Source organism: Mastigoproctus giganteus, chromosome 1 (assembly GCF_048544385.1).
Source record: "Mastigoproctus giganteus isolate SK-2022 chromosome 1, ASM4854438v1, whole genome shotgun sequence".
NCBI classification, from domain to species: domain Eukaryota; kingdom Metazoa; phylum Arthropoda; class Arachnida; order Uropygi; family Thelyphonidae; genus Mastigoproctus; species Mastigoproctus giganteus.
In genome coordinates, this window is record NC_143575.1 from 190880448 (window position 1) to 190897482 (window position 17035).

Consider the following 17035-nt stretch of genomic DNA (forward strand, 5'->3'; position numbering starts at 1 on the left):
TTCAACTCTGACAGTAAGCTACAGAATCTTGTAATAACAGAGTAAAGTGGAGAAGAAATTGTTGAAGATAAACACAAGAAAGGCTGGATGGAATCTATCCAGTTATATTAAAGGAGGCAGCAAAGGAAGTAAGCAAACCCTTAGCCATAATTTTGAGAGCTTCCCTGGACTCAGGGAATCTCTCATACCCGTGGACTAGAGATGTGCAAATGTGACCCCAATCCACAAAGGAGGATCAAAGGGAGACACAGGTAATTACAGACCTGTTAGTTTAACTTCTGTTCCAGGGAAATTAATGGAGGCACTGGTTAAAGATCATTGCAGGATCATCTAGACAAGACTTCAGGTATAGCTCTGACACAGCATGGGTTTGTTAATGGGAAGTCTTGTCTGACTAATTTGATTGGATACTATGATGTAGTCACGAAGGAACTGGATGCAAAGAATAACTTTGATGTCATATATTTGGATCTTAGAAAAGCCTTTGATACTGTTGCACATGGAAGACTACTGCACAAATTGGAGCAGTGTGGCATTGGAGGCAAATTGCTGCATTGGATAAAGGGATGGTTGAGGGGGAGAAGACAGTCGTAATCAATGGACACTGCTCATCGTGGAATAATGTTATTAGTGGAGTCCCTCAGGGTTCAGTGTTGGGTCCATTATTGTTTTTTGTATTTATAAATGATATTGATGATGGTATATCAAGCTTAATGTCCAAGTTTGCAGACGATACAAAGGTTGGCAGTGTTGTTAAGGACACTACTGACACTATGCTGCTGCAACAGGATCTTGAAAGGTTGAGCAGATGGATTGAGAGGTGGCAAATGAAGTTAAACATTGACAAACATAAAGTACTACGTATGGGGAAACAGCAATCCCAGAGCAACGTATCAACTCTGTGGTACTACACTGATAGTGGTAGAGAACGAAAAGGACCTGGGGGTAATTGTGCAGGCAGATGTGAAGTTTTGTGAGCAGTGCAGACAGGTTGCAAGAGTAAGTCATGGTGTTATGTCAATGATATAAGGCAATGATCAGATCACACCTTGAGTACTGTATACAGGTCTGGAGGTCTCATTTCAAGAAGGATGTAGAGCTGCTGGAATGAGTACAGAGAAGGGCAACAAGATTAGTGAATGGAACAAAGGGTTGCTCTTATGAAGAAAGGCTTAAGTTTTGCAAATTACAGTGTCTGGAGACTAGGCACCAGCGAGTTGATCTGATAGAGGTGTACAAAGCCTTGAATGGTTTGAGCATGCTCAATGCCGATGGGATTCTTCCTCTTGCTCAAAATAATCACCTAAGAGGGCATAAATTCAGATTGAGGAAAGACAGATGTAGGATAGATGTGCAGAAATTTTCCTTTAGCCAGTGGGTAGTTGGTTGGTGAAACAGAACAGACTTCCATCCCTTGTTGTGGAAGTTGATAGCCTAAGTAAATTCAAGGCTCAACTGGACAGGTATTTCGAACGAATGGAGGGATGAAATGGAAGTGGTTTTTTTTTTTTTTTTGGCTGATGCTGCATAAGCTTTCTTTCTTGCATCATATACCTCTACTAATGCTAATGCTGGCTTTCCACAATTTGAATTTATGTCCCCTCAGGTGTGGAATCTGAGCAAGAATCCCATCAGCATTGAGCTCGCTCAAACCATTCAAGTCCTTTTACACCTCAGTCAGATCACCACGTAGGTGCCTTGTCTTCAGACTGCAATTTCCAGAACTTAAGCCTTTCTTGGTAACAGCAGCCCTTTGTTCCCCTCACCAGTCTTTTTGACCTTCTCTGTGCTCTTTCCAGCAACTCTACATCTTTCCTAAAATGAGGAAAGATGTAGAGCTGCTCAAGACCTGTATGCAGTACTCAAGGTGTGGCCTGACCATTGCCTTATACATAGTCCAAGGCTGCCCTCATAATCATGACCAAGGGCCTGCTTACTTCCTTTGCTGCCTCCTTTAATATAACTGGATAGATCCCATCCACCCCAGGTGTGCCTTCCTTATGCTTAACTTGAACAATTTCTCCTCCACTTTGCTCTCAATTATTACAAAATCAGGTAACTCCCTATTAGAGTTCGATAAGCTTCTGGCCTCCACTTCCCTTCAGAATTCCTCATGTGCGAATGTAGTTGCAAAATACTGTACTCATTCAGTTTGTCGGCGACCTGGGCAGAATCATTAACAAAATAAATTTTGATATCAAATGGACCAATCTGATTTATCCCATTCGTTTTAGAGTTTACATAAGTAAAAAAGTCTTTATGGTGTGTCTTTACATCCTTTGTCAAAGATTTCTCGTAATTTGCCTTTGCTTGCTTAACTTGCTTTGAGACTTGATTACAGATTATCTTATATCTACCATAGGCATTTGTGTCTTCTGATAATTTATATGCATCATGCGCATTTTTCTTCTCTGCCACAAGTCTTTCATTTACACCTAAACGTTGAACAGTATTTCTTAGTTGGTATGAAAAGCCTAGCAGTTTACAAGATTAATTCCTTGATATTGCATCTAATTTTGAATTTGCTGTTGGTCCCATTGTATAGAATTTAAAAACTGTCTGAGACCACCGTAGTCACCTTTACGTGAACAAAAACCCTTTCCTTTACCCTGATGATTTCCTTTACCCTTTCATTTACCCTGATTTACATTTTTGAGTAAATCACACATTACACTGTGGTCACTGTCACATAATGGTCCCTTTATCTGCAGATTCTTAATGCATGAATAATCACTGCTGATAATCAGATCAAGAGTATTACTCCCTCTGGTTGCCTTTCAAACATGCTGCTGCAGAAAACAACCATCCAATAAATCCACAAAAGCCTTGCTAGTGTGCAAGTGACCAACCCACAAGTTCCAGTCTTTACCTTGGAAGCTAAAATACGTCATTATAAGACAATCTGATATACTAGCCCGCTCTATTTTTCTGTGCAGTTTTTCATTGTACTCATCAGTCATTAGGCCTATTACACATTCCTACTCTCAATTTTGCATTCCCAGTGCTTATGTCACACCAAAACTGACTCAACACTGCACTGTCCATCCATGTCAACTGGATGACGGTGCAGTGTTGAGACTAATGTCTTGATGTCATTAGTGCCAACATGTACACCAATATCATCTTTTACACCCTTAAAAGATGATATCTCCTCTACATCATCAACCTTTGTCCCATGGCAGGCATGCCCTGGTCCTATTCCACCTATCCTTTTTGCATAATATATTTCCTGTCTCCCTGACATATTCCTCACCTCTAAATCTTGGATTCATACCATTAATAAATGTTCCATTTTTACTGAGTTCAGCTCTTAGTGAGAGAATTACATTTATCCTTTTCCAAAATAATTTTCCTTACAGTTGAAGTCATTCCAAACCCTCTCCACCTATTCCTGCAGCACTTTTTCTGCACTCAGATTCTTTCAACACTTAATTTAGCCTTCACAATAGTCATATTTGCTTATATAGTCATATTTTCTTATATTAGTTATATTTGCTTTAACTTTCATTTTAGGATGCATTTCTATTCCTTTAAAAAGATTAATTTGTGACAAAAAAAAATATACAGACAAAATAATGAGAATGAGACAAATGGTGCTACATGCCACACTAGCTGAATGCAGACTGAGCCAAAAAATACAGTACATATTCGAACATTCGTGAATTGATGATCAGTGGGGTGTGCACATACTGATTCGCATGCCCGTTTTGATTGACTGGGAGCAATGATTATAAATATGCGAGTGTTGATTGATTGAATTGTCTATTAACAGAATGCTGATTGGCAGAGGATTAGTGTATTTTATTTTATTTTAGTACTTTTTAGTACTGTTTTTTGTACTTTTACAAGTGCTTTCTGAAACTTCTTTCAAATCTTAGTGTGTATGTCTAAATTATGTTCATCTGAACAGTTTCTTCCAGAACTAAACATGTATTCCCTAGTCCCCCCCCCCCTCTATTCAGCCACTGCTTTACATTACCCTTCAATGTGTGATATTTGTAATGATGTTTCAAATGTGCTCCCTTTAAACTATCAAAAATATGAGTCTGAAGGGGTCAGGTCCAAATTATAGGCAAAATATTCCAAAATTATTAAATCTTTTGCAGTGACCTATGACATGCACAGTTGTTTGTGACCTGCATTGTCATAGAAGAGCAACACTCCATGCACTTCTCCTGTGGGACAGAATCAAGTATGAGTTTTCATTTTTCATAATGTGTCCACAAGAGCTGCTTCCATTCTATAAAAATTGTGGTCATTGGTTTTTCTGCTCATAGTGCTCTCTTGAATATCTTTGACCTTGGAGAACTTATGTGAAATCATAAACACTTCATTAATAGCCTCTTGGACTGTAGTTTGATATGATGGACCTCAAATCCTGTGATGATCTCACCTTCTGTAATGTGGTGACAGTCTATGAGCAAGTGCTGGAGATTGCTGGCTGTTGATTTTCTATTTCTTGGCTTTCTTGCATCATTCAATGTCCATAACACCTGACAAGTGCAGAGATAGTCAAACTCCTCAGTAATGGCCATCAGTCTGCCTTTACTAATTGACACATCCAGCAGAGCTCATCAATATTTGTGCAGCAGTCACTGTATAAGGTCATTGACCTGACAAATGCTGTCTGATGACACTGCGGTGGAGGAATGAATATTTCATAGTTTTTTTTATTCTTCTTCCATTTGCATTTCATTAACATGTTTTATTCTATGTAACTGAACCAGAAACACACTCAAAATAACACACACAGTGTCTGCGTGATGCTGCAACTGTCAATACAGTGTCTATGTTAAGTTCAAAAATTTTTTAATTTACTGCTATTGTACTGTTGATTTATTGGATATAACTGCAATTAATCAAAATCAAATTTTGTTTAGTTACTAAGGATGAAGTATAACTTGTATTACTCTCTGACTGATCCTTCTGGTTATAAATTTGGGAAAGTTGTTTACATGAATGATCTTATTTTTCTTAACATGTTGGTAATTTAATATGCATTGTGATTTATTAATAATATACTGTTTCTATTGACTGGTGGAAACAGTATATTGTTGGGTGGTATGATAGTTACGGTTGTTGTTCTTCCTTGCTCCTTTGTGGAAAAGGCCTGGGTTTAAGTTCTGTCTAAGTGGGAGGAACGTTTTAGAACTCTGGTTCAGTTTCACCAAGGGTTATGGTGAAAAAAACCCAATCAATCCCCCTTTTTTTCCGGGAAATTCAGGTGTTTGAGCCCTCAGAATGGACATGCCAACCTTAGAAATACAACTTACTGAAAGAGTATGCTGATGCTTCATGGTCTCAAAGAAAAAGTGGGTTTGTATTTTCCTCAGCACAAAACACAAAACCTTTTCTTTAGAGGATGACCTCATAGTACATGTTAATTTTAAAATCTGATTTTTTTTCATTGTTGCTTCTTATGCCTCATGACTATGCCACATTTCCAGTGAGTGCAGTTTTGTGCAAACTGAGATCAACAGTGTGGGTGCAAGTAGTACTACTTTTCTCTCCATTACAATTGGAGCAGATGTGAACCTCTCTCTTATCAGATGTCTTCTATGATGTTATAGGCTGCACTGTTTGTTTCTTTTGTTTAGAAAGTCCTCAGTGGCTTTAAATTCCTCCTGACAAGCCAGGATATGAAACTATGTTAAAATCCTGTCTTGTCAGGAGGAATTTTGTATGGCCATTTTTCATTCTGTGGCCAATTTAGTCAACCTCAGGGGAAGTTGTATGGTTACCTTTTCCCAGAAACTTATTTTTTTCATCTCATGAAACTGGCAAATCAACCATAAATAAGCTACATCCATGAGGCATCAGTATATTGTCTATGAGTTTAATAGATATGATATGCTGATGCTTTGTGGCTGTAGCTGCTTTGTCTCTTGTTAGAAGTAAAATCTATTTGGAAAAGACCTGTGCTAACTTCCTGTCATAGACTAGGAAAATTTTTTTATAAAACTTTTTTTTTTTTTACTCAAGGCTCTAGTTAGATAGTCTCGGGCAGGATGTAGAGTTTTCCTCTTGAAAACGGTTATTTTTCCTATAAAAATTAGCCTAGAATACATATAATTTATAGACAAAGTATATTTTTCCTAACGACCTTATAGACAAAGTAAACCTATGACTACCACTGTGGATTCCTTTTGCTCTCATATGAGCTGTAATCGTATGTTTAATCCAGAAATTTAGTTCATTTATACAACTAGTTGATGTATAAAAAAGAGTGGCATTGAGAGGGTTCAGCATGAAGTATAAGTTTAGTAAAGATTTACTAATTGGAGGGTAGGTTTATTTTATAAACCATTATATAAATTTTGTTTTACTTTTAGATTATCTATAAATTGTTCCTGTTTTGAAATTTGAGAACAGTGCTTACTGAATATGTTTAACAGTGAATTTTCTGCACCGTGTATGATATTAAATTCATATACCGTATTTCTCCATGTATAAGATGCACCTTTTTTCGAAAAATTTGGGGTCTAAAAACTGGGGGTGCCTGTAGTTGTAGATTTTTTTTACTTGCATTTCTTGATTTTTCGCACTTGTTATCTTTGCGCTCATTGTTTCGCACTTGTTACCGGTATATTAGATTACGCTTTGCCACGTTCTGCCCAGAAATGGCTCAGAAAATATTTTCGTATAGTGCTGAATTCAAGTTAAAAGTGATCCAATTTGCAAAAGTGAATGGAAATTGTGCTGCTGAACGTAAGTTTGGTTCTCCTCCAACTGAGAAAACAATCCAAGACTGGCTACGGGAAGAAGAAACCCTACTGAAAAATGCCACGGCAGAAGAAGGCCATGAGAGGCAAGTCAGCAAAATGGCCTGATTTAGAGAGGGAATTGAAGATATGGATTGAGGAGCAAAGGGCAATTGGAATTCCTGTGTCCACAAAGATGGTTCAGCATGAGGCAAGAAGAACTGCTGATGATAAAGAAGTTACTGATTTCAAAGGAGGATACAATTGGTGCTTCAGGTTCATGAAACGGAATGGACTAAGCATGCGTACACGCACCAGACTTGCCCAAAAGATGCCTGAAAGCTATGAGCAGAAGGTCCTTGAATTTCATCGTTTTGTCATTCAATGTTGGAAGACACATCAGTTTGAGTTTGGAGAAATTGTAAGTATGGACAAAGTCCCCCCTTCAATTTGATGTCCCAAGTAACAGAACTGTTGATAAGAAGGGGATGAAAACTCTAACTGTGAAGACAAGTGGACATGAAAAGAGCCATTATACAGTTGTTCTAGCTTGTTGTGCCGACGGAACCAAGCTGCCTCCTATGCTGATTTTCAAATGCAAAACAATGCCAAAAGAAGACATTCCTTGAGGAATGATTGTCCACGTTCATGACAAGGGTTGGATGGATCAGGATGGAATGAAGATCTGGTTTGAGAAAGTTCGGAGCATGAGACCAGGTGGGCTCTTACGCCAACCTGCCCTCTTGGTGCTTGATCAGTTTAGGGCACACATAACAAAAAACACAAAGAAGATTGCTGCAGAGCAAAAAACAAAACTTGCCGTCATACCCGGAGGCTTGACATTCCAGTTCCAACCACTTTATGTCAGCATTAACAAACTCTTCAAAGCTGCCATGAGAGACGAATGGAACCAGTGGATGAAGTCTGCTGAGGACAATTTGACACCAGCAGGAAGAGTGAAGAAACCAACTATAGGAGAAGTTTGGTACCCGGGTGAAAAGATTCTGGAATAATATCAAGATTGAGAACATTGTCAAGTCATTTAAGAAGTGTGGCATTTCAAATGCCATAAATGAAACTTAGGACGAGGCAATATATGAAGAAAGTGATTCGTCATCAGACACAGATGAGGACAAGCTAATGGATGGGAGTTTTGACAGTGATGAGTTGTATGAATTTTATGATGAATAAAACTTGTGTTCAATAACTTTATGTTTCAAATTTCGCGCCCCAAAATTAAGGTGCGTCTTATACATGGGGAAATACGGTAATCAGCATATTCCCTGGCAACTTACTGTTGCTGAATAAATAAAATGCAACTTCTTTTATACTATCCCTTGGATTATAATACTTTCTATTAGAAACAGCAAATGCTTGACAGTAGCATTGATTCAGAATGTAGTTTTACTCATTTCCATTTAACTAAGTCCTGTCTTCCACCTTTTCAATAAAAAAAAAACAAAAAAAAAAACCCTTTCTTTACTTAGTTCTGACTCTGTCAGGATTATATCTTTTTAAATCCAAGAAGCTTTAAAGAAGTTGAATAAATGATAATCAGGTGAGGTAGGGCATACTATTGCTGGTTAGAATTTTTTTTTTTCCTACATTACCCTTGAATCACAGGAACCTTTTTAGAAGTATTATGCTTTTCCTCTTCACCGGCCTAGGTTGTTTTGGAATTGAAGCTTGTGTTAAATGATTCAACTGTTGGCAGTATCATTTGAAAGCGATAGCCTATGATTGCACTACTTCGAAATGAATATCATCCTTCATATTTCTCTAAGAAATTCACAGTCTTTTGTGGGTGTGTGACGTCTTTTTGGATAAGTGTGGGTGATTTGCTTAGAATCTTTTGAAATGAATGTCCACATGTAGCATTCATCTCTAGATAGTTTCAGAAATGACTTGTGAACTTACTGTTCACTTAAGAAAGGAAGGAAGCAGCAGTGATTTGCTGAGTCCATTTTACTGTAAGTTGATGTGACATACACACACTCACTCACTCTTAAATTTTCAAGTTTATTGAGATGAGTTCCAAGTGTCTGGGATGTGTGTTCAATCTTTGTGCCTTTGCACTTTAGTATTTATTTCAGTTTATTAACTAGAACATGATGAGTTCCTAGATTTGAACTTTAAAATCCACTGTTCTACTTTTGGATGTTCAAGACAAGACATCTCTGTAAACACTGTGTATGGTTTTTGTTGCATCAGTAGCTTTTAAAACATTTTTTTGCTCAGAGCATATAGTGAGCCTTATAGGTTTCATTAATGTTATTTTGTTAAAAGAAGAGAGGTCATTATTATGCTTCGTTACTTATTCTTTCTATTTTGCAATGAAGAAAACATAAGAAAATGAGACTAAAGAGTTTGTTTTAGTGGAAATAAACATTCTTTTTTAAGGCAAAAAAAAAAAAAAAAAAAAGCCTTCTTTCTTAGTTGATAAAATCCTTTTGAAGTAGAATCTATTTTAAAATAATTTTAACCTAGCTGTACCAGAAAAAGGATATTTTCTTAAACTGTATAAATTTTTTAAAAATTTTATTTTAATTGGTATTTCCCAAAGCTACTGAGTGAATAGTTAATGATTGCAGATCATATCTACAGCTGCATTTAACCTTAGAGTTAATCTTAGCTGGTCACAGAATCATTTTATATCATTTTAAGAGAAAGATACATTTGCTGATTAGCTCTATCATAAAAAAGGATATTATTAATTAAACTGAGTGTTTAATTGGAAAAAAATAAGAAAAAGGGCTTCTCCATCTTTATTTTTTGTATGAGGGCTGCTCCAAAACTAATTCCTCCAAAATTTCCCCCTCTCCCATTCATTTGATATTGCATATGCAGTGTAATGTTGCCTGGTGAAAATTTAAATGTTGCTGCCAGTATCTTGCAAATTTAGATAGTGGATATTGATGTATGAAACTGTGGTGTTGTTGAATTCCTCTTTGCAGAGATTAACTAATCTCATTGACTAACCTTATTGCCTGATTTAACTAACATTCACTGACATTCAAGGAATGTTTATGGGGACATAGCAGTTAATGTTAGCACAGTTAGGATGTGGGTGTTAGGTGTTGTTAGTGATGGTGGTAGTGGTTTGAAGGACATGTGAAGGTCAGGCCAGCCTTGCACTTCAATGATGGCAGAAAATGAGGAGAGAGGCAGTGGATAAAGTGATTGAAGACTGAATCATTAAGACCTAGGAAACATGTGCAAGACTAGGCATAGGCTTTAAAACATTAAAAACATTTGTGGACAATTTGGGATACTGGAAATTTTGTGCCAGGTAGGTTCCATGAATGCTAATTAAAAGGAGCAGAGAGTATAAGCTTATGCCGGTCTTCTGGAATGGAATTGAGACTATGAGTGATGATTTTCTGAAGCATCATCAACAAAGATGAGATCTGGGTACACCACTATGAACCTGAGTCAAAGTGGCAATATGTGTGCAGTGACAATACAAGGATAAGGATATACTAATAAAGAAATTCAGGGCTCAAGCATCTGCTGAAAAAAATCATTGATTTTATTATTATTATTATTTTTTTTTGATAAAAGAGGTATTATTCTTATGGATTTCCTGAAGGAGACACGTGATCAGTTCTACTTGTTATTTTATATAGTAGAGATACTGATGACACAAATTGCAAGGAAGGAAGAAAGGAAGGAAGGAAAATTTTGCCTTCATCAAAATAATGTCTGACACTCCCCTTACTAGAATTCAGGTTGTCTATTCTGCCATACACTTGACCTTTTGCCATTAGAATCTCACCTATTTGGCACTGTGAAGTGCCAAACTTTGCTGTTGATACTTCGTTGCAGCTGTCAAGTATTGCTCTTGGAGGCTGCCAGCATCTTCTCCAAGGGGGAGGGGATACAGGCTTTGGCTCCATGGTGGAGAAAATGAATGTGGAAAACTAAATGTAAGCACTTAAAGACTTATGTAATATACAATTTGAATTGATATACCTGCAGTAGTGTCCAAGAAAGAATTTGGAGGCTGCTTTCAGAATTACATGATATTCACAAAATTGTCAAATTGTAAATAATGTCAAGTCTGCTATAGTGAATATAATTAAATTTAAAATTTGAAATTAAAATATTGAAATTAATATTTTAATTTTACAAAGTATAATCAAAAGTTCCCAACCTGTATTAAAAATAAAACAAAATCTCATATGCTGACTAAATCATACTTGCCACACTTTGTAATTGATCCTCTTCACTATATTCTGCAAATTTTTCTGTCCTCCCCTCTCAATAAATTAGTAAAAGCCTCATTCCTTGTCAATCTTAATTATAAAAGATCAATGACAGACAAGTTATAAGTGACCTATTAGAGTTATAAGAGACCAGTCAGACAATACGTCATGAATATCTAGACAGGTTGATTGACGTCAAACTGACCAGTAGTATGTATGCCACAACATTTATAGCAGACTTTATTATAAGTGTTTTCTACATGTGGTAAAAGGTTTTAGTGCAGTCCTATGAATGTTGTGCCATCAAGGTTATTGTGCTGATATGGTCCAATGAAGTTTTACAACTTCAAATATTTAGTACACTTATTTAAAAATAAATTTGTATATTGTGGACTTGTTTTGCAGCCAGCTGATTTTCTGTTTTGAATTCTTGAGACTAAAGTATATTTCCTTACAGTAGTCAAAAGTCTGCTGGCTCCAAACAGAATTCATACATAGAAAGTTGCAAACAGAATTTGTGGAAGCATAAATTTAAATATTATTTAACCTTAACTTAAATATAATTGTATTTGGAGAACCAATTTGCCATCCAGTAGCACTATTCAAAGAACAAGGTTTTTGAACTAGATTGAAATGAATTGATTTCATTTCAATCTAGTTTGGAAATGGGACGGAAATGAAATTTTTAGTACTTTTCATTATCATTGAAGATAAAGAAATAGATATTTTGTAGAATTAGTTTTGTCAGTTTCATTGTGGAGAATTAAAAAAAAAGAAGCTTTTTGTGTAATATCACTGTCACCATCCTTAATCTGTCAGTGATATTAAAACCCTTTAGTAATTTTATTATTAAATAATAACTATCCTAAAACTTTTGATTACTTTAATAGGAATACTATTTATCATTTTAGGCAGTTTGATTTACGAACTCCACACCAGTGTTCAAATGTGTGTAGTAATGTTTTAATTAACTTGATAAACCATATTGGTCGAACTGCAGAAGCCAAATGCTTGGCTATTAATCCTCTTAGACCAGAACTGTTAGCAGTTGGTGCGAATGATCCATATGTAAGGTTATATGATCGAAGGATGATATCACCTACTACAATAAAGGTAATGTTTATCTAAAAATAATTATTCTACCATCTGAAAATTTATTTCTTTCAGTAGCAATTTTTACTTCAATAAAAGCACTGTGATTATTATTTCCATTGTTATTCTTTCACATAATATGATGTTTATAGAGGCCTGAGAATTGAAACTTATAAAATGGTTTATTTCTTTTAATAACAATTTTTTCTATGATAAAAGCACTGTGATTATTATTTCCATATTATGCATAATATGAATGGTTACACAGGCTTGCAAATTGAAACATGTAAAATGGGGTTTCTATTCTAAATATATGTTATTCTGATTTCAAAATTCAATTTTTTTTTTTTTTTTTTTTTTCTTTGTATTACTCGAAAATTTTCAACAAATTGAGTAACAGGAAAACATGCGTTATCATAGTATATTGATTTGGGATTTTCAAGAGCAAAGTGAGTTATTATAGACCTGCAAGCTTGACTCCTGTGTTAGGGAAGATAATGGAATGCAATGGTCAAAGGAGTAATGCAGGATGATCTGGACAGAAATGCAGTTACATAGCAGTCACAGAACACATTTTTTAAGGGGAGACCTTGTCTGACCAATATGATTGGATACTTATCTTCCTTCATGGATTAGGCGATCCACCTGTGATTGGCTACCATGACATATTAACAAAATAACTGGATGCAGAAAGTAATTTTAACACCATATACTTAGATTTCAGTAAACCTTTTGACACCGTTCCATATCATTGACTGCTGTACAAATTGGGCAGTGTGGCATTAGGGGCAGAGAGGGTCACTAAATCCATCCCTCTATCTTTTTGGATAGAGGGATGGGTTTAGTGACTGGAGATAGAGAGTAATTATTAATGGCCACTTGCTCTTCATGGACTAATGTTATTAGTGAAGTCCGTTATGGTCTGGTGCTGAACTCTTGTTTTCAATATTTATTAATAATATCAGCTTAGCCATGTCAAGGTAATATCAAAGTTTGCTGTGATATTAAGGTTGGCAGAATAGTTAATAACAGGAATCAGAGTGCTACTGCAACAAGACCTAGAGAAATTAGGCATATGGACAGAGGAGTGGCAGTTCAAGTTTAACATTAATAAATGCAAAGTACTGCAGTTGGTTAGCAGTAATTCCAGAATGACATACCATTTCATTTCCGCCACCAAGTGGTACCACTCTTGGTGGTGGAAAATGAATAAAACAACTTGGTGTAATTGTACAGTCTAACATACAGTTCTCTGAGCATTGCAGGCAGGCTTCTAGGACATGGAGCTTCTTATGATACACAGAAATTTTGCTAGCAGGGTGAAGGAAATGATTAACCTGTTGTGTAAGGCAGTGGTTAGGCTGAATCAAAAATGAGGCCTCTGGCCATACACTGCATCGTTTGGAAGCCTCGTTTTAGGGAGAATGTGGATCTGTTGGAATGAGTGCAAAGAAGAGCAACAAGATTAGCCAGCATCACAAAATTGTGCTCTTACCAAGAAAGACTTTGGTTCTATAAGTTGTAATGTCCAGAAATTATTCATCTGTGAGGACACCTGATCAAAATGTTTTAGGCTTTAAATAAATTGAGTAAAGAATATATTATTGGCTTCCTTGCTCTTCTTTGAACAAAAAAGAATAAAAAAGGAAAAAAAAAAAAAAAATGAAAATTCTTGGACATAAAGGAATATAAAATAATATTTAAAAAAGGATGGTTGCAAGATATGTGTGAAAATTTGCTTTTGACAACTGAGTAATTGATTGTTGGAAGAAACTTTCATCTGGTGTTGTGGAAGTTGGTAGTTTGGAATAAATTTAAAGGAAGGAGATGTATAAATGATGCTGGCAGTTTTTTGGCTGCTGTTGAATAAGTTTGCTAGTGCTACTAATGGTAAAGTATTTTTAGCAGGCCACAGGTCAGAAGTTAACTCTTTATGCATAATTGAAAGAAACAATTATCACTATTTAAAAAAAATGAAAAGAAAGATATCAATTTTAAGTTTTGGAAACAAGAAAAATCGATTCGAAACTTGCGAACAAGAAAGATATCAGTTTGAAGCTTTGGGAATAAGAAAGATATCATTTATAAAAGCATCATTGAAAATATTCTAAATAAATTTTAAAAATTAGGATGTAAGATAAACTTGAAGATTCATTTATCACATTCCCACATGACTTTTTTCCTAATGAAAAAAGTTCTACACACTGTCTGCATGGAACAGGGTGAGCAGTTCCACCAAAATGGAAAGAGGTACTGGGAAAGGTGGAAAGTAGACAAGGTGGACATAATTTCAGATTACTTGAAAAGGGTTGTGTTTAGCATAAAATGTTTATTTGAGATCACCAGACCTAAAATTTGTTCTAAGAAACTTGGTTAATTTGAATAAACTTTTAATTTCATATTAATGTTATTCTATTTTCTTCAGTTTAATTGAGTTTTGTCCATTTTATTGTAAAAAATGGACATAATTCTAAATTGTTTGGTTAAGTTTAATAAAATTTCCAAAATAATGCATTAGTTGATCTTTGTATCAAGTTAGTTTCATAGTTGTTCCCTCATTAGTTGGTAGGTGGGTCGGTAGGCATTCAAGGTACAAAAGTTGAACACCCAGTCATGACTTATTTTCACATTATGAAACAATGCTATCTGAGTGGTACCTAACTGAGAATAAATAACAATAGACTTTTCCATTGGGGAAGTGTTTTTTATTTGAGGTAAAAGAGCAGGGAGACTCATTATGAATGAGTTCACAGTATGAACTCTTTTTTAATATTACAATAACAATAGTGAATTACAATAATGAGGTTATAAACTCAAAAGATTAATAGTCAATGTAAACCAATAATGAAATAGGAGTTTATGATAAAAATAAATATAAAACAAGAATAAATTAAGATAACTAATATGCAAAAAATGTATAAGAAGGAGATCACAATTTAGTAGGAAAAAGTATGTCATCTGTGGTCCACTCCTAAACTCACATATAGTGACCATAGCAATCCCAGGAACAAAACAGTTCATCTTTAATAGATCTTGTAAGCTGCAGACATAGGGTTTCTTGTTGCAGCAGTTTGCTCAGTTCTTGGTGCTCTTGCAGTGTTAGAATTGAATACTACTGACGGCCTCCATAGCCGAGTGGTCAGGAGCGGGAGTGCAGTAACACACGCTCTTTGAGTAGACCGGGGTTCAAGCCCCTGACTGCTGAATACGGTCGATCTGCCAACCCGCACTGGACCAGCATGGCAGATTATGGTCCATTTCCCTCAGCATGAATTGTTGAGGAGGCTTCCATCCTGCAGTGGGTTGATAATGGCTGTGCTTGACCTTTTTTTTTTAACCTTTTACTGGAGAAGATATCAGCCAAGATTTGTTTTGCAGTTTTTTTCAAAATATATTCTATTTAGGTCAGTTTCTAAAGCATTACAGGAATTGACAGTGTTAAAGGGAAACATATGAAATATATGTTAGGTTTGAAGTGGACTTCTATACATGGTCAATTTGGAATAGTTGTCTCCTTTTCTTTTCCTGCTATGTACAATGATGTTGCCAGTGTTGGGGACATCTAGAGTTCTTATAAACTGCTGATAATATTCATATAACAATGAGTTGTTTCCACTCCAATAATACTGCATTGGAAATCATGAAGGACCACCTCCTTGTTTTCTATTTCACACATCATAGTTATTAGTATTATAGCCCAAGATGGCATTTTAGATGTGAGGATAGGGCAGATGACCAAATCACAGATACATATATGATGACAGGGATGACGCATCTTTGTGTCATCCCAGTCATCATGTGGCCGACATGGCAGACACCTGAAACACTTTTTGTTTCAGGTGTCTTTGAAGTGAGGGAAGTAAACGAGATTCTGGTCTCCCTGTTAGTTCAAGGTTCTTACAGTAAGTGACCTCAATTTCACACCCACTGAAGAAGAAGAAGACATGTTTTTCTTTATTTTTGTCTTTGTCAACTTCTAACTTTTAAACTTGAACCTTTCATTCGATAAATGATAGCCAATATGGATTCCATCATACACTAGCTTATGTTATTCTTCTTTGGGCAAATTCAATGTAAAAAATTTGGTGAAACTCAAGCAGTTGCTCTTGATATTTCTATGGCACACTGATTGTTTTTTGCCATCAGGTATCCAGTTTTCTCTCTGATCACTCATGTGCTGGTGATAGATGACACTTTGTCTTCTAGCCAGCAACCCTAATGCTGGTTAGAACCCTTCTCCACTAATGCTTGTATTTCCCCAAGTTTCAGTTCTTTTTCCGAATCTTTTCTTGTATATAATGGCCTTTCATTGCTTGAAATCCTCTCCATAGTTTTGTTGATGATAGAACATTAAATTCTACCTTCCAGTTTGAGAAACCTTTCCCTGCACAAACAGTCTCAAATACCACCAATTGCTTAAATGCTGATTTCCAGGTGATTCTCCAGTGGATAAAGAAAATTTAGTTAACTTCAAACCTTTGAAAACTCTGCCCTCTTTTATTACTTGCACAAAAGTCTACTGCTCTCATGCTCATCGTTGGAATTTTCTAGACAAGATCACATATCTCTATTAGTGATTACTGTTGACTGCTAATTCTTTTGGCACAAGCACATCACGGTTAGTGATAATTTTGCATAAATAATCCAGAATTAGCAATAAAAAATGTAATGCTGTGAGTAAAAAACTTCTTTTTGTTTTATTTTTTACTCACAGCATTTCTTTTCTTCTGAACAGCAGCTCTCTCTCTCTCTCTCTGTGCAAATCTCAAATCTCCCCTATTGTGGAATATTATTCCCACATCTAGCATGGTGTTCCCAAAACCATTCTCAAGCTTCTAGATTCTATTCAAAATAGGCTGGTTAGGTTAATTAATGACCAGTCAGCTTTTACAAATTTCTTCACAGTGGTTTATAGATGTTCAGCTTCTGTCTCTTGCCTTTCTTATAGCTACTTCAGTGAGCAGTTTCTTCTGAAATGGAATCTATAAATCCTCCACTCTCTTCCAAATCAATCTGAACATGTGCTACAAGCAGTCA

The 17035-nt window shown here is 35.8% G+C and overlaps 1 protein-coding gene across 2 annotated transcripts in view; it reads left to right on the forward strand.

Annotated features, from left to right (window-relative positions):
* adp (WD and tetratricopeptide repeats 1) overlaps positions 1 to 17035 on the forward strand; it is a 273490-nt gene that overhangs the window by 127980 nt on the left and 128475 nt on the right. For both annotated transcript variants that reach the window (XM_090383632.1, XM_090383640.1), the window contains exon 7: positions 11818 to 12019. In XM_090383632.1, the coding sequence (XP_090239758.1) occupies positions 11818 to 12019 (202 nt within the window). The remainder of the gene's footprint in view (positions 1 to 11817; positions 12020 to 17035) is intronic.